At 41.5% G+C, this 26102-nt stretch overlaps 1 protein-coding gene across 1 annotated transcript in view; it reads left to right on the forward strand.

The window, feature by feature from the left end:
- The first annotated feature begins 943 nt into the window (after positions 1–943).
- LOC134897182 (programmed cell death 1 ligand 1-like) overlaps positions 944–26102 on the forward strand; it is a 48199-nt gene continuing 23040 nt past the window's right edge. Inside the window, exons 1-3 of the mRNA XM_063913982.1 lie at positions 944–1007; positions 24128–24198; positions 25056–25415. Of these exons, the coding sequence (XP_063770052.1) occupies positions 24141–24198; positions 25056–25415 (418 nt within the window). The 5' untranslated portion in view covers positions 944–1007; positions 24128–24140. The remainder of the gene's footprint in view (positions 1008–24127; positions 24199–25055; positions 25416–26102) is intronic.

Below are 26102 nucleotides of genomic sequence, written 5' to 3' on the forward strand. Positions count from 1 at the left end.
GCTGGAACCAGCTAATAAGCACAGATGCCGGGCTGTAACTGGCTAAGCTATGGATGACAGACTGGAACCGGCTAGATGGCACAGATGCTGTGCTTGAATCTGCTAATAGGCTCAGATACTGGGCTAGAAACGGCTAAGCTTCGGATGCCAGGCTGGAAAGGGCTAGCTGGCACAGATGCCAGACTGGGACTGGCTAAGCTTCAGATAGGCAGTAACCAGACACTGGAACCACGTTAGATATTGCTGACAACTGGCTGGGACCAGTAGCTATTCCTGACCAAAGGACATGCCAGGAATAGCTACATTGCTCTGGCAATTTGCTGCAGCACCTGAAGGACTGTTGCACCCCTGCTTGTGCTGTGATTGGTGCGTGAGCTCATGTGTCCCGAATCTGGGTTCCCATTGGTGATTCAATTGTCAGCTAACCACTCCAACATGGCAGCACCCAGAACACCGAGCTGGTGAGAGTGCTGTAGAGAGGACTCTAGACCCCCTTGCTGCTGACCTGCAAAACAGGCAGCATGGGCCCATTGAGATCTCAGGAATTGGTATCCCCACCAGGTGCAAGCAACACAGCAGGCAAGGAAGCACCAGCCTGAGACCTGTCAATTTGCTGTTTCGCTTAGTGAATTACAAACACAGAAGTTTGTATAATAGCGTAGTACATTTGGCTATCTCTGTACAGTCAGTGGAATGTAGTGACATTTTTACTAGCTGTCCCTCTTTTATTTTAAGCATTAAAGCTGATCCTACTATTAAAAGGATTTCCGAAAAGATGATTTTTCAACATTTGAGGAACATTAAAAGATGATTTTTCAAAATATCCCTTCACTTTGGCTTACAGAAATAAATTTATATGGTTGTAAAATGAATAATCAATTTCCCATAAAGACTTCGGGAAACTGTACGGAACTTCCCCCTTTATGAAATACTTATATGTTGTCATTTAAGGAAACAGAGCAGAGATCTAATAGATGAGTTCGCTGAATGTGTCTGTAACTGGTAAGGTAAGATAACATAATGGATGTGAGGTTTTTCTTAGTTATGTGTGTATTATACTTTTAAAATGTTTCTGTACTTTCCTGTATATAAACATTATTATATCAGTCTTGTTTGTGTTCACTAACTGGTAATACTGGAAAACACTGACAGCTTAAGGAAGTTCTGCTCTCTGATTCTTTATATCATGTCCTTGTAAGATAAACATTCAAGATACAGTAGTTAAGGAAGATCTTCTTCTCCTTACAAGAATGAATGGTTAAATAGTACTCACAGACAAAACTCATCTTTACCTCATTCTTTCTCTGCTGGTTATAATAATTTTTTTTTAAACTGCTATTTCATTGTAATGAATGTTGTACACTGGGGGTCATTCCGACCCGTTCGCAAGCTGCTTTTTTTTCGCAGCCGTGCGAACGGGTCTGTAATACGCATGCGCAGCGGCCGTAATGCGCAGGCGTGTCGCTGCGCAGCGACTGGGCACGCGGGGCAGCGACTGAATTAAAGAAGAAAATGATTGCTGCTACGATTGCACTGTGATTGACAGGAGGAAGGCGTTCTGGGGTGTCAACCAGAGCCGGCCATAGATATAGGCAAACTAGGCAATTGCCTAGGGCATTGATATGCCTAGGGGCATCAGCAGCTTCTGCTGATTAAAATGATATGCGACATGCCTATATTCTGTGTGTACCATTTCATATGCAGATACAGCCACAGTCTCACGCTGTATATAGGCATGCTGCATATTATTTTAATCAGCAGAAGCTGCTTATGCATCCTAGCCACATAGCAATGCAAATAAGATGCATTTTCATTAAAAAAGGTGCCCAACGTTAGCATTGAAGCAAGATTTATGAGGACACTTCTGTACGCAAGCAGAGGCAGAGGTCACAGTGTTAGTGGCAGTGTGAGTGCTGTGTGCATGTGAGTGGGTTGGTTGTGCAGTAGTGTTCGGAATATGTGTAAGGAGCATTATGTGTGTCATGTAAAAATGCATTAATAATGTGTAACATATGTGTAAGGGGCACTATGTATAAGGGCATTAATAATGTGCGGCATATGTGTAACAGGGTAGTACTGTATGTGTGTCATTATGTGTATAAGGGCATTAATAATGTGCGGCATATGTGTAAGGGACATTATTTGTAAAAGGGCATTAATAAAGGTTGTCATAATGTGTAAGGCGCATTATGTTTATAAGGACATTAATAATGTGTCTCATATGTGTAAGGGGCGTTACTGTGTGGAATTATGTGTATAAATGCATTACTAATGTGTGGCATTATGTGTATAAGGTGCTGTATGTGGCGTTGCGTATAGAAAGGGCACTACTGTGTCGTCTAATGTGAATAAAGAGCAATAGGGTGTGGTGTAATGTGAATAAGGAGCAATTCAGTGTGATGTAATGTGAATAAGGGGCTCTACTGTGAGGAGTAACTTTTAAGGTAAAGTAGTACTACTGTGGGATTTAATATGAATTATGGACACTATCGCATGATCAAATGTGAATAAAGTTGCAGTACTGTGTGGGGTAATTGGAATTGGGGTTACTATTGTGTGGCCATGCCCCTTGCCAGCAAAAACACACCCCTTTTTGGTCTGTGCGCCAAATGTGCGAACTGTTCCTATTTAAAATATAGGGGGTACAAACACCAAAATAAGGACTGCTACGGGTGAGGGTGCTGGGAAAGAGGTGCAAGGTCAGAGGCGGAACCAGCGGTTGTGCTAGGGGGCACCAGCCAAAATCTTGCCTAGGGCATCATATTGGTTAGGGCCGGCTCTGGTGTCAACTGACCGTTTTTTCGGGGAGTGGAGATCCAAACGCCGACGTGTTGAGGTGTTTGGTGGGTGGATGTCTGACGTCAATTCCGGGACCTGAGACGCTGAAGTCATCGCAGTGGGTAAGTAAGTCCAGACCTACTTAGAAACTGCACAAAATGTTTTTGCATAGCTCGGCTGCATAAGCGATCGCAGCCTTGCTATGCAAAAATACACTCCCCCATAGGCGGCGTCTAGTTGATTGCACGGGCTGCAAAAAGTTGCAGCGTGCGATCAACTCGGAATGACCCCCACTGTTTCTCCCCAGGTAATGTATGCCACAGTAGTGATATCTATTGATCTCCCCAAGTTTCAGTATTTACAGTTACTTTATACTGCAAACCAGTGCTGTTGAATTGCATCTGTATACAAACACTAAACACTAAAAAGATAGGTCACACACGGATAAAATGCTTATTAAAAAGAAAACACTATGAATCAGTGGCATAATTCCCAGACACAACAGAGACATTTGCCACCGGGCTCCAGTTCTCAGAGGGGCGCCAAGAAAAAAAGACAGAGGAGGCTTCTGAACTAGAGAATATCTCTCTCCACTCATTTCATAGTGATTTGCTGCAGTCACTGCTGACTGCTGTCCATGCTCAGTAAACCTCTTTGAAGAACCCTTCAGCTGAAGAGTCTGGAATGTATCTGATAACAAATCAAAGTGTATACAATGATCTGCAGCTCTGCTGAAAGAAAGGAAAGCAGAAGTTGGTTTTCAAAAATATGCACTAATTATTATAATAAAGTTTTTAAGTGGGCACCACAATCTATTTCACCCTCGAGCGCTAGGCATGAACTTACTTTCCTGGTATGAAATGTGCATTGTGCATACTGCCAGGTAAGCTGTACTAGGCTAGTGCAAAGACTGTACTGTGTCGATGACCAGAACAAGTATCTCACATACAGTAGATATACCACACACTCATAGTGATAGCACCAATAATAAAAGTCTTTCTGTTTTGTAACCCGGCTGTAAATGTGGGATAGAATTACTAATATCATAGTACTGTACATATAATCGAATTACCCATGATTAAAAAAAGACCTACCGGCCGTTGTCACCCTTAATACTTGACATGACGATTGAACCACTGGCGTGTATGGTAAGGGCTAACTCTGATATAAAGGGTATTGTAGTTGGAGACATGGAGTTCAAACTTTCACTGTTTGCGGACGATGTTTTGTTAACCCTCTCCTTCCCTCATACCTTTATCCCTAACTTGTTTCGGACGCTGTCTTCGTATTCTTTTTACTCAGGATACCGTATTAATTATGCCAAATCAGAGGCTCTCCCCCTACACCTTAGTGAGGATACCAGGTATCTCCTAGCCACTAATTTAAATTTCTCCTGGCACTCCAAGAAAAGAAAATACTTGGGCATCTTTTTTACAAACTCCTATGGGTCTCTATACTCCGAGAATTTCCCGATCCTCCCTAACTGTATTATGGGGGTAATACCAAGTTGATCGCAGCAGGAAATTTTTTAGCAGTTGGGCAAAACCATGTGCACTGCAGGGGGGGCAGATATAACATTTGCAGAGAGAGTTAGATTTGGGTGGGTTATTTTGTTTCTGTGCAGGGTAAATACTGGCTGCTTTATTTTTACACTGCAATTTAGATTGCAGATTGAACTCACCACACCCAAATCTAGCTCTCTCTGCACATAGTCCGATCCATAGTCCGATCTATGAGCGTGGGACAAACAAATAATAGCTTGGTTTGGATGAATAGTCTCAGTTAAAATGAACATCCTGCCCAGGCTCTTAGATTTGTTTCAAACAATTCCGGTGCGCATCCCCGCGGGGACTTTGTGCCGAATGCAGAAACTTTTAATGAAATTTATTTGGTCTAATAAACCCCCCAGAATTAGGATCTCCACCTTAATAAGAAGCCCAGCTGCTGGGGGCAGGGGCTTACCGGATATACAAAAATATTATCAGGCTACTCACTTAAGTCAGGCACTCACTTGGTTTTCTCAAACCCCTCATCTACCCTGGGTACAAATTGAACTTATGTTAGCCAAGACTTCCACTTTGCTATCCCTCCTTACGCCATTTAAACCTAATTTGGAGGTGCCGCCTTGCGCTCCTACTACAAAATTCAGCTGTTCTCTCTGGGTTTTCTGCACCCGGCACTATAAGCTTTCCACTTTCCCGTCCCCCATCACCTCTATCTGGGACAACCCAGATTTCCCTCCCGGCTCCTCCCTACGTTCACATTCATGGTTTCACCTGAGCCCACGGCCTCGACTAGTTTTCGATTTTATTACAGGTACCTCCTGGCACTCTTTTGAAGCTCTAAGCTACAAATATGGAATCTCCCACCCTATGCTTTACGAGTACTTGCAACTTTGCTCCTTTCTAAAGTCCTTACCAAAAGCTGTGGTATGCCGCCAGCTTACCCCTTTTGAAAGACTTTGTATTTACTCCCCTGTACGACAAGGTATTATCTACGTACTTTATGGTCTTCTATGCTCTCTAAACTCAGCTGATGTCCTCCCACATGAAAGTAAATGGGAACAGGATCTGGGCCCTCTGCCTGGGGAGGACTCATGGGAAATCATAAGATAAAATGTGTCTCAGTCCTCTATTTCCTCTCTAATTAAGAATAATTCGTATAAAGTCTATACCAGATGGTATTTAGTTCTGACAAAATTACACAAGATTTACCCTGGGTCTTCCCCATTATGTTGGAGAGAATGTGGTCAAGATGGAGATTTTAAACACATTTGGTGGTCCTGCCCCAAAATACGTCCTTTCTGGGATCAAATTGGAACCCTTATTGGGTCCATCCTTTCTAAGGTGGTCTTAGGTCCCTGGACGGCCTTGTTAGGCCTTCCATTGCCTGACTTAGGTAACATTGCTAATATACTTGTTCTCCAAATTCTCCATGCTGCCAGATGTGCGATAGCTAAATATTGGAAAAAATCCTTGTCTCCTCCTCTCAGTATGGTAATGTCTAAAATATGGTATATTTTCACGATGGAGATAATTACTGCCTCCTTGCGTGATAGGTCTGATAAATATGTCCGAATTTGGGAACCTTGGTTCTCATACTCTAAAACCTGTATTTCACGAATATGATTTCTCACCTTGGAATTATTTTACCTTTACCTGAAAGGGTTGTATTTCTGTTTGTATGTTTGTATGTTTACATGCGATATATGTTTTCTTTTCCTCATTTTATGAATTTATATCCGGAGCTTTTCATGGTGGTCCCCCTCTTCTTCATCTCTCCTCCCTCTCCCTCTTCTTTCCTTTTTCTATCCTATTCTCTCTTCTATACTGGTTTTCTGGTCGGTATATTCTATCGTCCTTGTTATATTTGGTTTTATAAAAAGTTATTGCCACACAGTATGCAGTTGATGCACCTCTTTTCTTGCGATGTCCCTTGTGATGTCCTGAATGTCAGTTTGAAATGTTCTGTTTCATCAACATCTTTTTGTCTGCATTGGTTTTTGAGACTTTTTCCAATAAAAATATTTCTTGAAAAAAAGAAAAAGACCTACCGGATAGTTAGAAAAACATAGTATTATAGCAAGTATCTCTTACACCTGGAGCTGCTCATGGGAACCGGTGGGAGATGCTGACTATGACTTTGGGGTCTACTGTAGTTACAAAGAACTGCAACACTCTGCTGACAAATTTTGCACCTTTTCAACTTGAGTTTTTTTGTGGTATATTTTTTTAAAGCATTGTAAACTAGAATTTTTTATTTCTTTGCAACATCTAAAAGAATTGAAGATGACAAAAGTATAACAGCTGTTTGGTTTTGGTCAAAATCAACAAGAACGGGTAAACAGTAAATCTAGACGAGACAGTCCGGCCTGTACGATAGGAGAGGATAACTAATGGCAGACTATCTACCAAGAGAGACTGATATAAATAAGTATATCATGATTACTAACTATATGCATAGAGAAGGGCGTAAATAAGTGCTAAACAAAGAAAATAAAAGACAATGGAGGTGGGAATAAAGAAGGTGGGATAGGAGATAGTGAAGGAAAGGGAAGCCAGTCGGTGTGCATCGCTAAGGTAAATAGATACTAATCAAAAGATAGTGAAACTTTATCATGGGTAAAGGCGGTTCGGCCTCGAGGTGATCTGTCCAAAGGGACCAAACTTTAATAAAATGTCCCAGGGTGTCATGTAGGAATGAGATCATTACTTCCAATCCATATGTAGACCAGATCGCATTGATAGTGGCTGACAGCGAGGGGGTGTAGTCGACTTCCACTATAACGCGATATGACATTTAGCTGCGCTCAGTATGTGTTGGATCGTTTTTGAGATGATCGTGGGATGTGTGGAATAGGGCAAGACAGCAGTGAATATAAAGGGTATGTAGTTATGATCGCGGTGGTCGGGATCCCGGCGGTCAGCATATCGATGCCAAGATCCTGACTGCCAGAATGCCGGCAGGGGGTCCAGGACTATTCCCACTCATGGGTGTCCATGCCCGCAGCGTAGCAAGTGTAGCAAACCAGCAATGGGCTTCGAGGCACTCGCCTCTTGCTGGCATTCTGGCAGCCGGGATCCCGACGTCAGTATGCTAATCGCCCCGATCCCAGCCACTGGTCACCAGCCCAACCCATATAAAGGGGTGTCTGGTATGGATATCCCAGTTACAGAGTCAATGAGATTGTGAATCTCTGATCAGAAGGGCTGGATATATGGACAGAGTTTCTTGTGGTACATAAATTGAAATACCGGGTCATGCCATGAGGTTAGGGTCTTTTCCAGAAAGAAAAAAAATGCCATATGCAGAATGAGTGCTAAAGGAAGCTCACTGTGCAGGTGCCTCCTGGCGCATGTACAGGACAGATGTCCAGGAAGCGGTGTGCAGTGCTCTGTGGGAGAACTTTCTCTTTTTCCCCATACAAGTGCATAATGCCACTTCCTCTCTGGGTGACGGAAACACTAGAGAGCTCTAATTCTGATTTATTTATTTTTTTGCAGGAGAAAAGGTCTTTATTCCTTATAAATAGAGCCCTATGCCTCATATGTATACTAGAATGCACTAAAATGATCCTGACATAGCAGATCCTATTTACAGAATGATATACCTATGCCATGTTAGCAGCAATGCTATAAACATTTGCAGTCATCTCAGGTTGTATATACAAATCTTTAACATTTATTTCAGAACGTTGCCTCAGGAAAAACTGCCTCATCTTTATGTACAATAACTCCTAAAGTATTTGCAATAACTCCTAAAGTATTCTAGAGAACGAAGGAAATACTGCACTACTGTAGTTTGTTTGCTAACATAATAAAAGTATACTCGTATATATTAGTAAAGCTCTTCCTGCTTGGACTTTTTTCTAGTAATTTCCCAAGTTAAAGTCATAGTATAAATACAAATTGCATCAGTTTAGTGTTATATCAAAAACTGCAGTCTGGCAAGAAAGGTGAGCTTCAATTTTATATACCATAGAAAATCAGGGGCCGGATGTAATGTAGTGTGAGACGGCCGGAGCTCCGAGATTCCGGCTGAACTTGTATGTTTTTTTAAAGAGGCAATCATTACAAGGCAAAACCAGGTTGGTTTTGCCTTTTAAAAGATTGACGCTTTAAAAAAAATGTATGAGTTCGGCCGGAGTCTCGGAGCTCCGGTTGTCTCGCATTGTATTACCCGAAGTATGTATTTCAATGTATTAGTATCAGGGAACTGTTGGAATAATTCTGTACAATGTGGCTGAGTAAGACGGTATCTTCCAGTAACTGCTGTGGTGTGTTAGTCACATATCTTTAGATGGGATACAGTCATTAGGTTGACACAGCTTAGGTTGACAGTCATTAGGTCGACAACTGAAGGTCGACATGCATTAGGTCGACATGGACAATAGGTCGACATGGTCATTAGGTCAAAAGGTTGACATGAGTTTTTGAAATTTTTCCCATTTTTTGGACTTTTTCATACTTGACAATCCACGTGGACTACAATTGGGAACGGTAACCTGTGCCGAGCACAGCAGTAGTGGAGCGAGACACCTTGCCTGAAGCCGCGAGCCATGTAAGGGGACACAGTGCAATAATTGGAGTTCCCCGTCACTTTACGAAGAAAACAACACAATTTCCCCCCAAAAAAACCATGTCGACCTTTTGACCTGTCGGCTTAGTACATGTCGAACTAATGACCATGTCGACCTAATGACCCTGTCGACCTAATGCATGTCGATCTTTCATGGTCAACCTAATGACTGTCGACCTAAGTTGAGTCGACCCAACCACCCATACCCCTTTATATATACATGTTGTTTTTGCCTTTTAAATTCGTTTGAAAGTAATGCTGTGCACACACTATGTGAAATATTACTAGTACAGATGACAAACAATAGGGCAGATGTACTAACCTGGAGAAGTGCTAAAGAAGTGATAAAGCAGTGATAAGTGCAAGGTGATAATGCACTAGCCAATCATTATGGATTTGAAAAATGACAGGAGCTGACTAACTGGTACGTTATCACCTTGCACTTATCACTGCTTTATCAATTCTTTATCCCTTCTCCAGGCTTCATACATCTGTCCCAATATATCTTTAAGTGCATTGGCCCTTGTGTAAACACGATATGTCTGTGAATGACGTTTACAGACATATCGCATTGGCCATGCAGCTCAGCAGGTGGCAATATATCTTGCATATATATCAGTGCATCTACCTGGGTGTATGGATGACTGACTGACCGTGGAGCTGGCTGCAGGAAACGCTGACAATAACATCACAACTTGGTGGTTCTGACTGGCCAGATATATCATGGTAAGTGTGTATGCTTATCAAAATCAGTTGCATGGTCACTAGGTTCATCAGACGGCGGTGCCATCGGCCAAGTGTGTACACAGAAACAACAAAAGACATACTGTATATGAATATAATGGGTCATGTGTGCATTATACAAAGGTGCAGCCGTATATACTTTGTTACCCTATATATATATATATATATATATATATATATATATATAAATATGTGTATATATAAAACCAACTTGTGGGTAAAAAATAAGACAACAAACATATTGCACTAACCCTTTTGTCTTCTAAGTTCTTATTCATAGTCCAAACACTGAAATCTCTCCCTTGCCTAGAGAGCAAGGGCCTAATTCAGCATAGATTGCTATTTAGAGAATTTGCAAATGGAGCGATTATAGTATGACTGCGCATGTGTAGCATTCACATTGCGCACGCGTGTAAATAGCAACAGAAAATGCATACAGATTGTAGATGCAATGTAGCCTCTGTTTGACTAACAGGAAGACTGCATTTCTGGGAGGAAACGTGCCGTTTTCTGGGTGTGTCAGAAAAAAACGCAGGTGTGCCCAGGCATTTTGGGGTTGGTCTCTGATGTCAGCGCAGACCATTTCCAGTCCATCTCAATCACAGATTAGTGGCAGTCTCAAACCTACTCACATTTGCTCAGACAGCAAATACTGTTCGATGTTTCAGAATTTGCGTATGCATCTGCAAGTGGATAGCGATCTGCTATGCATTCGCAAATTTGCAGGGGGCACTTTTTCTTTCTGTCAGTGTGGCATGCCAGCCCCCATAAACTTTCCCAATCCACATAGATATCCATAATCCCTTCTTTCTGGTCACTTATCATGAAGATGTTCCCAACATAAAATAACACATTATTAAATGTTTCAGAACCTCTACAGAAGCCCCCTAAAGCTTATTGTGCACTATCTGCTTTCTCCCTGTGGCAGTGGGGTATGTTGCCTATAGAAGGGGAGTGGGCCAGCCCCAGCAGCCACTCACTAGCACATTCCTTTGCATTTTATCCATATTAACCATCAGTTTCTTCATCATGTTGGCTGCTACTGGCTGTGTACTGGGAATCTTCCTGGATAGGTCACTAGACACTGCATCAAGCCACACACCCTACAGTGATGGAGATCTTGTGCTTTGTTTTACAGTATAATCAACCACAGTGCAGCCCCACCCCCAACTCCAGCCTCTTTCTGAGTACACACTGGATAATGAGCAGCTTAAGTAAACCATAGCTTGTTTGCACAAGGTGTACCAAATTGCCTTTTTTCTTCCCAATATTCCAAGGGACTGTGTGAGATGCACATTTGTAGATTATCATTACGGTAGAGTTGTCAATATATGTAGGCATTTCTTTTACAGTAAGCCTGACAAGAGGTCATAATGTTTTACGCTGGTACACTGACTTGCTCATCATCATCATCATTAGTGGGTCTCTTGGAAAAAGTCAGTTATTTTTCTGGCAGTAACATTTGCAGGAGAAACTGATGTAGTGTAGAATACATGTGTCACTTTAGCTGACAACTTGCTCATAATGAGCTCTTTGTATCTCTTAATATCTATATCAGTTGGAAAGAAAGATATTACACATAGGACTTAAACCTATAATGAAGCATGGATGCCAAAATGTAGTGATCCAAGTGCAAAATATTTCAAACCCCTTGGTTCTGGTGAAGCAAATAAAGAACTTGATCTACAAGTCCAACATACTTAGTGGAATTGCTTAGTTTCATCTCATCCTTCAGCGTCTCTATCTGCTTTTCTAGTAATTTAATTAATGTATGACCTGAATCAGGTTGGCAGTGTCTGAACTCACTTCATATAATTTCAAATGGCTTCAGCAGTTTGCATAAAACAGAGAGAATAATTATTTTTTTATCCCCATGTCACCCTATACAACTATCTACATTCAGTATTTGTATTTGTTCATTACCCAAAGCATGTCTCTGCACACCTCCCATAATGTTTGAATTAGCCTTAATATTGGTAATATATGCAATTGTGTTATGTTATCTTTACAACTCTAGGTAATGTATTTATGTTAGTCCTAGTTTTCTATTGTTTACATATGCCAAGGGAACAAGTCTGTACACCAATAATTACATTATCAGGTCAGGTATTCCAGACTTTTGTGTAACAGAAGTAAACTTTGTTTCCATAAACCACAGGAGATCTAGTTAGGAGTAGTGTCGTCCCCCCCCTTTTTGTTCCAAATGTGGGCAGAAAGAGTGGTTCTTTGGGCGGCACTAGGGGGCGCCCAAACAGAGCTATTCAATTGTAGCTCCATTCAGACGTGATGGCTGCCAGCGCCTGCATTTCAGATTGCGCCCTCCTGGGGTGTCGAGCTGCAAATGCACGAAAACAGACCCCATTTGGGTGCCCAAGCGGCACTTTTTGCGATTGCGCCCAACACTTTGGTTGGGTATAGCTGCTTTACGCAGTTAAACACGACCTCCATGGGTGCAATCAGCGTGAAAACTACATATACTTGAATATCGCTCCCACGATCTCCCGTCACTTTAGATGGGAGATTGGGCAAGATAATCATTTGAATAGTGTCTGATTTAATCATCTTAATTAGGAAATGTGTATTTTATTCCTATGCCTTAAAACACAAAATAAAGTCAAACACACTGGAATTATATGTCCAAAACACTAGAATTATATGTACAAATCACTGGAATTAATTGGCAAAATCACTGGAATTATACTGTACGTCCAAATCACTGGAATTAAATGGCAAAATCTCGGTATCGCCTGCCTAGTGAAGTGGAATCTAGATGGGATTTGGTACCTGGAACACAATACCTCCATCAATTATCTAAATCCCACTGCACTAATGGTGGATACCGGATGCACGTCTAACACCATAAGTGTCAAGTCTTCAGTTATGAGGGCTTCCATCGTCATGTGAAGCTGAACCACTAGTCATGAACATAGGCCAGGGCCTCAGCCATTCCTTGCCACTCCGTGTCGTAAATGGCATATTGGCAAGTTTACGTTTCTCCTCAGACCATTTTAAATGTCTTTTTTTGGATCTTTTTACTGAACTTTGGCTTTTTGGATTTTACATGCCCTCTACTATCACATTGGGCATCGACCTTGGCAGACGATGATGGCATTTCATCGTCTATGTCATGGCTAGTGGCAGCAGCTTCAGCACTAGGAGGAAGTGGTTCTTGATCTTTCCCTATTTTATTCTCCAAATTTTTGTTCTCCATTATTTTTCTGGAGTTATATAAGAAAGAGCAGTTCAGGGTATAAGGAAGATTATCTGACCCTAGGCTAGAGGTAAAGTTCTGCCAGGGTTCTGCTGTGGAACCCATTATATTGGATGTGGGACCTTGAACCAGGATATTTATCTGGAGAAATTAGTCACTGATCCTAGTCTAAAAAGTGATGTTCTACCGGGGGGTTAACTGTGGGAACTGTCATGTGTAATTGTAATACTGAGGACTGCTGAGTTGTTTATATAACCTATTCTGTTCAATAAACCACCATTGGTGTTCATTTAACCACTATGCCTGAGTGAACTGGAATCCTGTATCTTTACATCCCTCTCTCCCCATCTCATGGCTTGATGTGTACATCCTAATTGCTTGTTGGTGTTTCTCCAGTTGCTGAAGCATACAAAGGGTGGAATTCCACGTGGTTACTACCTGTTATTTGCATGGCAAATGGAACTTTTGTTTGCAGCTGCTATAATGAATACCGAAAAATGCCCAGAAATTTTACAAGCTACAGCCAGCATCTCCTGCTTGGACCTGTCATTTATTTTCCACAAATTCTGAACAACTGAGTTTATTATGTGCACAAAATATGGTACATTTTGAAATCCCTATTTTCTCAGTCCTGGGTCCCTCGATTTCTAATGGCAGCATTGTTCTTTGATCTCATACACAATGAGTGATATGCACCTCCTCCTGCATTTGCATTGCTAAGGACTGCAGCAGCTTTGCATTTGCAATCCTTATACCACTTTCAAGCAGAAAAATCGCAAAATCCTGGGTTTTTCCCAGTTTTGTGGTCTTCACAGAACATTGGTGGCGTCAGTGGGATGCATTGGCTACTGTCTGGGGTAGCGCTTCGTGAGGACGCACAACTGGACAATGAAATGGCAATGGGATTAACCAATGCAGAATTGCTAAAAATGTCATTGCACTGATCATAGTAAACCCACTCCATTCTAGCAGCATCACTTTTCCTCCTGTTGTGGTCGTGAACTTTGTTGTAAAATTTTCTGAGAGCTTTCAATTTATTCACTACCTGCTGCTGTGTCAGCTCAATGCCCCTTGAGGTAAGCATCTTGGCAATGTTGGTGTACATTGTGGTGTCCTTCACTGTCCCAGTAATCTGCTTCCGGATCTCCTCCTCCCCTCTAACAGAAAGCAGCTCCCTGATCTCTTCCTCCTTCCAATGTGCCATGCTGTCTCTCTCCATCTCCCCTGCTGCACAATTGTGACCTCAGAAGCCAGCACCAGTTCCACGCCCGCTCATCCAATCAGAGAGAACCTTCTGCTCAGCCAATCGCCAGTGCCCCGCCAGCTCAGCCAATAAGCGCTGTTAACCGCGACCCGTTTCTAAAATCCCAGGTCGGACCCTTTCAGACAGCCGGCAACCCATGTAAGATCCGGGAAAAACCCAGGCGGAAACCTGGGTCGAAGTCCCGGGAATTCAGTCCCGGGTTGACCCTTTCAGAAAGAAACAAAAACCTGGATTGACCCTTACCGTGCCAGGAAATTACAGGGTTGATTTCTCTGTCTGAAAGGGATATTAGTGAATTAGGCCCTTACACCTTAGTCAACATGCACACTAGTCCCTTCTTAACTGAGAAATGACTCACAGTACTTTCCCAGTGCAAATAAGATTTTTCAGTAAGCACTATGCAGGAAACAGGAACATTGTCATCAAAATGATTTCTCAGAAAATTATCTAATATTATATATGGTAGTAAATATCTAATTAATATGGTGTCCCTATTGCTCAGGGAAAAAAATTAAGTATTTAAGGCTTGAATTACAAACATAGGAAACATAAGATGGTATTTTAAGAACAGGAATTATAACAGGAGTTTTAATAGGTAATTGCTCCCAACGTCTGATTCTTAGTAGTAATTAACGGTCTCTATTAACCCATTCAGTGCTAAATAGAAGTGTTACTTGTCATTTACATGACCCCCTAAAGTGCTAAGGACCAGTTCACCATGAACTCTACATTATTGGGTAAAGAAATCCCAATGTTTTGTTGGTTTCCTTATAATGCTGGAGAGGGGAAATTGCAAGTACAGATGGAGCCGCGCTCATCTGAGGCGGCTCCATCGCAAACAAGCAATCCCGGCGTGACTAGGCGATCTGTCCGCCTAGTCATGCCGAGTGTGCACAGAGATGCTCCCATTCAGAGCGTCTCTGTCTGGGTGCGCGGGCAGAGATGCTCTCCATTCAAGTGAATGGGGTGCGTCTCCGTCACGGGCGCACGTGCCCAGTCGGAGGCGGAGAAGCCGAGTCCTAGGCATGCCTAGGCAGGCGCGCCTATTCACAGAAGGAGCCATGATTAGTGTGGCTCCATCTGTATTTCAGCATTCACCTGCACACTGTCAGGCTACGGGGACTTACACCCCGTTCTTTACTGGTGCAGCACTCAGTCTAGCTCCAGGTGTCCCGTGGTCAGTGTGCTGGCTGCTGCTCAGAAGCCCCCGTTGCAGCTGCTGTGACACCCCATTGCTCCCTGTAGGTTCCACACAGACTGTTCCCGCCACCACAGATGATGGGCGCCGCCATGTTGCCGGTAATGAGCTGATCTTGCTTCACCAACTGCAAATCAGCTGACGTCCTCCTCCATTCGCTAAATGGCAAGGTGGATAAAAGGATTCCCAAGATTCCCAGCAAATCACCCAGAAAACGTTGCTGCCTCAGCTGCGTCTAGGCTCCAGACTTCTGTGCTCAGCCTGACTGTTGACTGTTGCCAGTAGCTCTGATTCCTTCCTTCTGTGATTCACAGGTTCCAGCCTGTCCTTGCTATCAGCTAGTGATTTCAGTGCTGTACGCTTCCAGCAGTCTGTATCTTACAGTATCTAGCAATCTGCACTCTTTTTATTCTACTATCTTGCCAGTGTCGGACTAAGGTGTATAAGTCCCTTAATTAAAAAACAATACAAAATAGTTTGCTGCGGACGCAAGCTTCGTGCGGTTATATGCATGCTAATACCTTAATAAAAGAGAGTACGGTATCATATACTGTTAATTGTGGTCCAACGCACAATCAGATTTACACACAATGAGAGAGTAACAGTTAAAGCCAATATACATACACAAGTTTCCCTGATTCCAGGCAGCCAGTCATCAGGCTTCTGAGAAGTGTGTGTGTGTGTGTGTGTGTGTGTGTGTGTGTGTGTGTGTGTGTGTGTGTGTATGAGAGTGCATGAGTGTGTGTGTGCGCGCGTGTGTGAGAGAGAGCGCCTGGTTCTGGGTCACTATTTTATACAGTTTGTACAATACATCAAGCTAAGTCCTCTCTCAATAGTCCGTGATGTAAACATTTTTCATAACTCGGCGATCCATTGGTCCATTCAAAGGTATTGCTCTCAGGAATGTGACTGTTGATGCCCTCAGTATAACGCCGACCAACTGGCTGCTGCTTGCTTAATTACTATGCACATTACAGTATGTCCACATATCTTATATCTGCTAATATTTTGCGAATACAACATGCTATAATCTCTTCGCTACTACCGGATATCAGCTAATGAAATGACGATCATTCAGATACCAGACATGGTGAGATAATGTGTCCCTATGCTTATACAATCTTTATTGCGTCTTTGTTGCTGTTAAACATATATGTATATATTAAATCTGTGTTTTGGGTTGATGGTGGATATGTGTATTTTATGTGAAATATAGGAATGTTTGCCATGTGTTACAGTATGATATTTATGAACAAAATGTGCCTTCTACCATAATCCGCCCAGTGTGTGGTAATTCACCGTTACGGTAATTCGCGCCTTACCGTATTACCTATACAATGCGTATAAGGTGCATCCATTATAAATATCATGGTGTTCTAAATATCGAATATACAATGACTTTCATTGAATATACAATTTGACTTACACCCATGCATAGGGGTGTGATCAGCCACCACATTGGCTTACACAACTATTAGAGACTGCATGGGTTGGGGCCCTTGATATATATTGTACAATCAATATTGCTAGTTCATGCATGATAATGTACAGTAGCAGATTGATAACAGCAATGCATGATAGAAAATACACCATAGTCCGGTACATTATAAAGGAACATATGCATAATGTATATGCATACAGTGGCAGATCTTGCCACGGCAAGGAGGACTTTTGCCCGGGGCGCCGCCTTCCGGAGGGCACCGGCGCCATCCGGAGGGCGCCGCACCATGGCAAGATCCGTCACTGTGCAGAGTGCCCCCCAGCAGTGCCCCCGCGCTGTGCCTCCCCCCCGCTGTGAGAAGGGAACCAGACGCTACGCGTCTAGTTTCCCTTCATGGCGCTGGTCCCCCCGCTGTGAAGGGAATCAGACGCTAAGCGTCTAGTTTCCCTTCATGGAGAGGACCTTTGCTGTGCGGTGCGCAATGACGTCATCACGCACCGCACAGCATTGTAGCACAGATGCTAGGGGTCATAATTCATGACTGACGTCTCTCCCATAGATCCGAGGAGAAGAGCGGCGCCGGGGGGAGGTCTGCATGTCTGGAATCAGGAGCGGGGTATAGTAAGTATACTTTGTTTGTTTATTTTTTAATTTCCTTTCAGCGGCGCTACAAATGGGGGCGTGACTGGCCACGCCCCTGCATTAAGCCACGTCCCTAACTTTTGCCCGGGGCGCCACAAGGGCAAGAACCAGCCCTGTATGCATAATGTATAATTCAAGTGCACAGTCTGGAACCTCTTCCCTATTTATATTCCCAGCACCCAAAACACAAATTCAGTCCATAATGGAGTGCCATTTTCCCAATAGTCCTGAAGCTAATCAGAAGAGTAAGACAATCACTCCTTTTTACTAAAATAATAAAGACATGAAAAGAATATTTTCACACCATTTTCTATAAAACTTTGCATTGCAGGTTTAGAAAGATAATGCTATCTCATTTCATGATATGCTGATTCACAGGTGGATGCAGAAGAGCCTAGAGCTGCATTATTATTATTATTATTATTATTATTACTATTATTATTATTATTATTATTAATATTATTACATTTTATTTATAAGGCGCCTCAAGTGTTTTGCAGCGCCGTACAAAGGACAGTACAGGGAGACAAAACTTAGCATTACAGTAAATAAATAACAGAAATAGAGTACAGGTAACAAAGAGCACCACAATTCTCAAGACATAATACAGCTAAGATGTAAGTAGTGAGGGAGTGATCATCGTACTACTATGTCACGAACCGATCACTTACCACTGCGGGTTCTGGGGTCCGTCCGTTGCCAGCACGGTTGCTTGCGGTGCTATGCGGCCATGTGGGGACGCTGCGTGGTCAGCAGCAGAGGTGATGCAGGTTCTGGGAGATGGGAGTGCGGGAACCGAATGGCGAAGGCACCGCTGTGTGTCTGCAGTATAGGAGGCGGCCATGTTGGAGACCAAATGAGCACCTGAGAGCACTTGTGAAACACCTGTGGGTAAGTGTTAGCCAATCCCATGCTTGTGCTGCCTTTAAGTAGGCTGGGATTATGTTACTCTGAGCCAGTGCTTTGTTGTATCTACTCTATGCCCTAGCCCTGTGCTCTCTCCGTGATATGTGTAGTTCCAGTGGTCCTGATATCGCCTCCGCTCCCAGAGGTCTGCCTGCATCCTTCACCACAAGAAATCCACCAGCTCCCTGCTGTGCTGTCAGTTAATCACTCTCCAAGTGGCAACAAGTGGAATCCCCAGAGTCCTGTTTCTCTATTAAGTGACTGCCTGCTATAATCACAGTCTGTGGAAGTTTCCACTTCATCCTGGTTCTCATTCTCTCATCATCTAGTTTAACTCATTCTTCACCATTGTCATCTGCTGCAGTTTCACAGTGCTTCAAGTGTTATCTTCACAACTTGCAAGTATTCCATTCAGTATTGTATTTTCATTGTTGCTGCAATCAAGGACAATTCTTCACAGCCTTTCAGTTTAACCTTTAAGCTTCAGTACAAATCTCTACAGTTATTCATTTATGTCTACAATTTCCAGTTAACACTCCTTACAGTTTGGCACCAATCATTGCTTCATTTGGACAATTCTTCATTCACAAGCCTGTTTAAACTCAGTTGTATGAACATTTCTTCAATGCATCCTGTTTATCATTATACCATTCATTGCAATACGTCAGTATATATATGGTGACTAATAATTGTCATTTAACTTCTTACTGGAATTGTTGCCTTTAATAAATATATGAAACTGAACTTTCTTCGTCCTCCCTGTTTTCATCATACCCCAGCACCTACACCTTCGGTTGGTCCAGGGTTAACGGATTAACAAAAACACCCGGCCCTGACATACTAGGGGCTGGTGGCCATAGATGAGCCTTTACCTGCAGGAGAAAAAGTGGGTAAAGATGGTCGCTGAGTAGGGGACGGCTGCGAGTGAAAATATGTCGAGAAGAGGGCTTAGATAACAAGAGGAAAGAGGGCCCTGCTCTGAAGAGCTAACAATCTAGTGGGAAGGGTCGACAGACAGATGACATGAGGTGCAAGCAAGCGGGAGGTAGCCTGATGACAGTATTTAAGAAAAGCTGAGATGTTCAAGGCATGAGGCAGGGGGATGGTGGAGCGGCCTCAGGACTAGGTTATGCTCAACCGCTATTAGAAGCACTTAGAGCTGTGTCTATTGGTGGTTGCCCGGCTGCAATTCTATGCAATGCCGCTACAACGACCTTCCCTTGTGTACATCCATGTATTCAAATGTGCCAGGCCTGAGATGCCCACTTTCAGCCTACATACACACAGTAATACCAATCGGTGCCCTATGGTAGATGCAGTTTCTTTGACTGAATATGGCCTCTTATGTTAGCGGTTGAGCAACTCAGAGGGTGCGACTGAGACACATTCGCAGTACAAAAAACATTGCACCATTATGTCTGACATCAGCAATGCTTCCAAGTCTGAATTGTGCCCAACGTGAAGAGTTTCCCAAATAGCAAGCCTTTTTCTTTGTGTTTTACATGCCTCTGTATCCTTTACAATGCAATTTTATATTTAATAAATAAATAAATCACGGATGTGATGTGTGCATATCTGCTCTTCTGTAAAAAAATATCTGCTCTTCTGGAAACAAAAACAATTAGTAGAGTACAAATAATGTGGTGCGCGCTGGACACAGTGAATCATACTTTATAACTATAACCTTTATTTAATCATTTAGAAATGTTTTATAAATTAGATCCATACTATAAAGTGGAATATTTTAAAACAGATAGTCATAAGATAGGTAATGGAAATAGAAAAAGTGGGGACCAATCACCTCCTTAGTACCCCTCTTATTACTCCTATTACCTTAAAAGAACCTCAAACTTATTCGAAGTAAAAGCGTTTTGGTTAAAATAGAAGGATAGATGTCCACAATCATTTAAAATGTACGCCCCCTGTGGAGATATGATTACCTTCCTAATATCCCCAAAGTGAGGATATACAGCATAGATGTATTTCCAAGGCAAATAGCAAGCAAACGAATCCCCTTTGTTAAATGGATCCACTTCAAGGACTCCAGATGACTATTTGTCTGAGTGAGAAATCAGACTATTGCATAAAATAGAGTCCCGGATCCGAGGCCTGACGAAGGGAAACCGATACACGTTGCCATCCGGAGGAAGACCCCACGTGGAAAGCATTTGACTGCCTGTGCCTGAGGAGTGAGGACTACCTATTTTGGAGTAAATCGTGACTCTATTTTATGTGTATAAAAACAAATTTCACTGAGGAACATTAAGAACAGAAGGGAGCGCCATCTCCAAGGACAATTTTTGAACTCTGTATGTAAAAGATTGGGGCAGAGGTTCCCAAACTGTGTGCCGTGGCTCCCTGGGGTGCCTTGGGACACTTGCAGGGGTGCCCTGGGTTGGTGGTCCAGGACCAATTCAAATTATTCATGGTCAATATAATAGGCAAAACCAGTGCTGGTGGCTGCCAGTCATAAAATATGTGGCCAAACAGAAGCAAATCTTGTCCCTCACCACACAACTGACCCTAAGGATGACATATAAATGCAATCTACTTAATGTAATATTTCTTTCTAAATTTCTCAATAAGAAATTTTTGGCCTTGGGGTGCCGTGAAGAAAATTCTGATATTCTAGGGCGCCGTAATTCAAAAAAGTTTGGAAACAACTGGATTGGGGATATCTTTATCTTTGGAGGCTGCACCAATTACTTCTGTTTGGGAGTGCTGTAATAAGTATCAACGTCTTTTGTTTGAGTCATACGATAGGGTCAAAAAATACTGGTTTCGAACTGTCCGCAGTATTAATGTCTTGTATATGATCAATTACTATCATTGTAGTACAGTGCATCCAGAAAGTATTCACAGCGCTTTACTTTTTTCACATTTTGTTATGTTACAGCCTTATTCTAAAATGGAATAAATTAATTTTTTCCCTCAAAATTCTACATACAATACCCCATAATGACAATGTGAAAAAAGTTTTTTTTTTGTGATTTTTGCAAATTTGCAAAACAAAAAAACTACAAAATCACATAAGTGTTCACAGCCTCTGCCATGAAGCTCAAAAATGAGCTCAGGTGCATCCTGTTTCTACAGCTTAATTGGAGTCTACCTGTGGTAAATTCAGTTGATTGGACATGATTTGGAAAGGCACACACCTGTCTATATAAGGTCCCACACTTGACAGTGCATGTCTGAGCACAAACCAAGCATGAAGTAAAAGGAATTGTCTGTAGACCTCTGAGACAGGATTGTCTCAAGGCACATATCTGGGGAAGGGTACCAAAAACTATCTGCTGCTTTGAGGGTCCCAATGAGCACAGTGGCCTCCGTCATTCATAAATGGAAGAAGTTCAGAACCACCAGGACTCTTCCTAGAGCTGGCCCGCCGTCTAAACTGAGCAATCGGGGGAGAAGGGCCCTAGTCAGGTGGGTGACCAAGAACCCAATGGTCACTCTGTCATTGCTACACCATTCCTCTATGGAGAGAGGAGAACCTTTCAGAAGGACAACCATCTCTGCAGCAAACCACCAATCAGGCCTGTATGGTAGAGTGGCCAGACGGAAGCCACTCCTTAGTAAAAAGCACATAGCAACCCACCTGGAGTTTGCCAAAATGCACCTGAAGGACTCTCAGACCATGAAAAACAAAATTCTCTACCATCCCTACAGTGAAGCATGGTAGTGGCAGCATCATACTGTGGGGATGTTTTTCAGTGGAAAGAACTGGGAGACTAATCAGGATAGAGGGAAAGGTGAATGCAGCAATGTACAGAGACATCCTAGATGAAAACCTCCAGGGCAATCTTGACCTCAGACTGGGGCGACAGTTCATCTTTCGGTAGGACAATGACCCTAAGCACACAGCCAAGATATCAAAGGAGTGGCTCCAGGACAACTCTGTGAATGTCCTTGAGTGGCCCAGCCGGAGCCCAAACTTGAATCCGATTGAACATGTCTGGAGAGATCTGAAAATGGCTGTGCACTGACACTTCCTATCCAACCTGATGGAGCTTGAGAGGTGCTGCAAAGAGGAATGGCCGAAATGGACCAAGCTTGTTGCATCATATTCAAAAAGACTTGTGGCAGTAATTGCTGACAAAGGTGCATCAACAAAGTGTTGAACAAAGGCTGTGAATGCTCATGTACATGTGATTTTTTAGTTCTTTATTTTTGATAAATTTGCAAAAGTCTCAAAAAAATCTTTTTCACATTGTCATTATGGGGATTTGTATGTAGAATTTTGAGGGAAAAAATGAATTTATTCCATTATGGAATAAGGCTGTAACATAACAAAATGTGGAAAAAAGTGAAGCGCTGTGAATACTTTCTGGAAGCACTGTATATTATCCAAACAGTTAAACAGGAATACTTCTAAGTTATTATTTAGGATATTACACAAAGGGCGGTATCCAATTAGCTACCATAGTGCTGCGACAGCGAAAAGGGGTGTTTTTCATGATTTTACTTTTCACCGCTATCCAATTGCCTCTCGCAAAAAGCCATGGACTTATGTATTTTCGCAGCACTTATCGTGGTAAAAGGGTTCACTTATCGTGGCTAAAAGTGGCACTTATCATGGATAAAAGGGGCACTTATCGTGGATTATGCTTCCCGTGCCGCATAATCCATTTTAAATGCCGGCATCGAGAATAACCGCTGGCTTATCGGGGCAAATTGCATAGCCCCCAGCACAACAATTATCTGTGGTAATTGGATACCACCCAAAGTATTGTTTCCAAAATTCTTCTCAGTTTATTTTGGGGAAAATACTCCATTTTCAAAACAACCAATTGAATTAAATGTTATATCTTTTGTATAGTCAGAAAGGTTTGGTAATCCATTTGTTTCAGCAGTTCCCATATTATTCTTGCAGTTTATACATTTAATTAAAAACAGTGCACAATAGCAAATACTTTTTATTATTATTATTATTATTAGTAGTAGTAGTAGTATTAGTATTAGTATTATTATGTTAATAATAATAATAATAAAAATAATAATAATAATACAAAAATGTCATTATAATATTCAATGCTACAGTAGAACATCAAACTGTTTCTTTGTACACTATAGCAAATAAAACCCACTCACATTTTCTTGTGTTTCACTTTTGTGCAATTGTAGTAGTAATAATAATAATAATAATAATAATAATAATAAATAATTATTTTAAAAAAATTAACATACTTTTTTGACCATTTAGGGGTTGATTGTCTCAGGGGTTATAATCAAAGAAACTGTATTTTCTGAAAATGCAAAGTCTTCTGAAAAATAAATAAATAAATGTGATTTGTGTGTATACAACACAGAAAAATTACTGACTCATAATGAGTGTGATCTGAAATATGAAAGTTGCAAACATGCTCAGCAGAGTGTTAAGAAAAGTGGTGAAAGTAAATAGAATACGTATTGGTGTCTTTAAAACACAAAATAAGGATGGTCACCAGCTTATTTTCACTTCCACAAAGGAACTACTGCAAAACAATAGCAGGGGTTGGAAGTTGCCAATTTAGTACTTGCATTGTCACATACAAAACAAAGTCTTTACAAGCGCGTGTCACAAAGAATTTGTTAGCCTCTGAACAACAAACCCTGACGTAGGTGTTTTAAAACATGATGGTTTCCATTTGCACATAAACCACAGGAGTTTCCGCTAGATGGGGTTAAGAAAAAGAATTACTTTGTATAGCAATGTGCAGTATTATCTGTAATGTGTTAAACAACCCCAATTTTGCTATGAACTTGAACCAATTATTACCTTTCCATACTTTGCTGATTTACATTTTTCATTTTCTTGAACGATAGTTGACATATCTCAATCATTTCTAAGAGTTATAGAAATATATAACAGATTCTCTGTTTTAGGTTCCAGACAGCCATGCACAGCACTATTCTGAAAGCCATTCTCTTGTGGAATTGTTGCACTGTTCTTAATGGTAAGGAATTTATTATTTTTCCCCTCTTTATTCTTTAAATGAAACATTAGCATTATTACTACTATAAATAAAATTATTTTCTCTTGAATAAAAATGTGAATTTCACAGTATACTGTATATTGAAATACTGTTAATAAAACAATACACTCTTGTTATAAATGTTTTTAAGTATTTGAACTAAAATGTTTTTTAGTCATTTATCTCATGCGGTTTCCAGTTTTCAGAATCCAGAAACATTTTTGTAACAAAGTAAAAATCTAACAGTTATTTCTATTACCTGACAACTACTGGTATACAGCCATGGCAACAAGTTTTGAGAATGGCACAAGTATTGGTTTTCACAAAGTTTTCTGCTTCAGTGTTTTTAGACCTTTTTGTCAGATGTTACTATGGCATACTGTAGTAAAATGTTAAGCATTTCATGAGTGTCAAAGGCTTTTATTGACACTTATATTACGTTTATGCAAAGAGATAATGGACCCCATTCAGTAATGATTGCAGATACTGCATTTTTGAATATTCAATCCTTTTTTTTGCATGCTGGGGGCCATCAATCACAGGGCAAAGCCGCCCAGCATGCTACCCACCACCCACCCACTGCGATCACGCTCTAATTGCCATTGCACTGCAATTAGAGCGTGAGCGCAGAAACTGAAGATGCCTTGCTGCAACGGCAGGAGTCTTGCCGCAATTTTTTTGATCGGAGCGGCTGCATATGACAACACACAGCCGCCCTGAAAATGCAGTCGACATGCCCCCGTTTCCCCACCGCCACCCTGAAAACGCTCGGTCGCCGCCTCACGAACGCCTCTGCCTGTGTCACTGTTTTCTAACTTAATGTATATTTTATATTTCAGCATTATTTACGGTGCAGACCATGAAATCGCAGTACACTGTGGAATATGGGAGTGATGTCACCATGGAATGCCATTTCCCAATGACATCGGAATCTGATGTAAAAAATTTGAATGTTTTATGGAAACACAGCAGAGATAATGAGAAAAGCGTAGAACTAGTGAAGTATTTAAATGGCAGGGAAGTCCTAATATTGCAAGACAAAGACTACACAGACCGAGTGAAACTTTTATCACATGAACTGTATAATGGCCGCGCTGTTCTGCAAATACGTAACGTGACGATTACTGATGCTGGACAATATTTTTGCATTATATCCTCTCAAGGATCCGACTATAAAATGATTACTCTGGAAGTACAAGGTAATGTTTACTCCATCATCTGATCATTTTATACATACAGTACCTTGTTTTAATTCTCAAGTACTGTATATAGGTTAGTAAGATTGAATGAGGCAAGATGATCAAGTTCAACATCTCACATTCTGCTGTAAGTGTCTTCCACAGGACAGTAAAACAAAACCTTCCAGTATGAAGGGAGACAATTTAGCCTCACTACGGAAAAAAATTCCAACCTGTCCACAAACGGCAAATAAATTCCATCGATCAAAAACGACATCCTATCATTCACATAATTCCTTAGGCTATTCTATCCAATTATTGCCCCTCTATTAAAGCTGATTGTCATCTCTATATACAGTTCACACAAAACTTACAGGTATTCTCTTTGTATAGGGATGATAACCAACATTGCTGTGTGACTGGATCTTATTGTTCACCAAGTATTTTTCACCCTTGCATTCTTGCTGAACAGATATGCAATATATAGATGTGCCGCAGTTATCCTTATTAATCTAACTGCTGTTATCCTATAGATTGTTAGCTTGTGAGCTGGGTCTTTTTACCTCTTTGCCTGACTGTTGTTAACCAGTCTCAGTTTAAAACTGTCCACAACCACAATCGTAAATAATTCATAATATGCTGACTTGGCATAAAAATAAATAAATTGCTTAATGACTCTTATTTCCACTCTGAAATCCCATTTATTCC

This window comes from Pseudophryne corroboree, chromosome 1 (assembly GCF_028390025.1).
Source record: "Pseudophryne corroboree isolate aPseCor3 chromosome 1, aPseCor3.hap2, whole genome shotgun sequence".
Classification (NCBI taxonomy): domain Eukaryota; kingdom Metazoa; phylum Chordata; class Amphibia; order Anura; family Myobatrachidae; genus Pseudophryne; species Pseudophryne corroboree.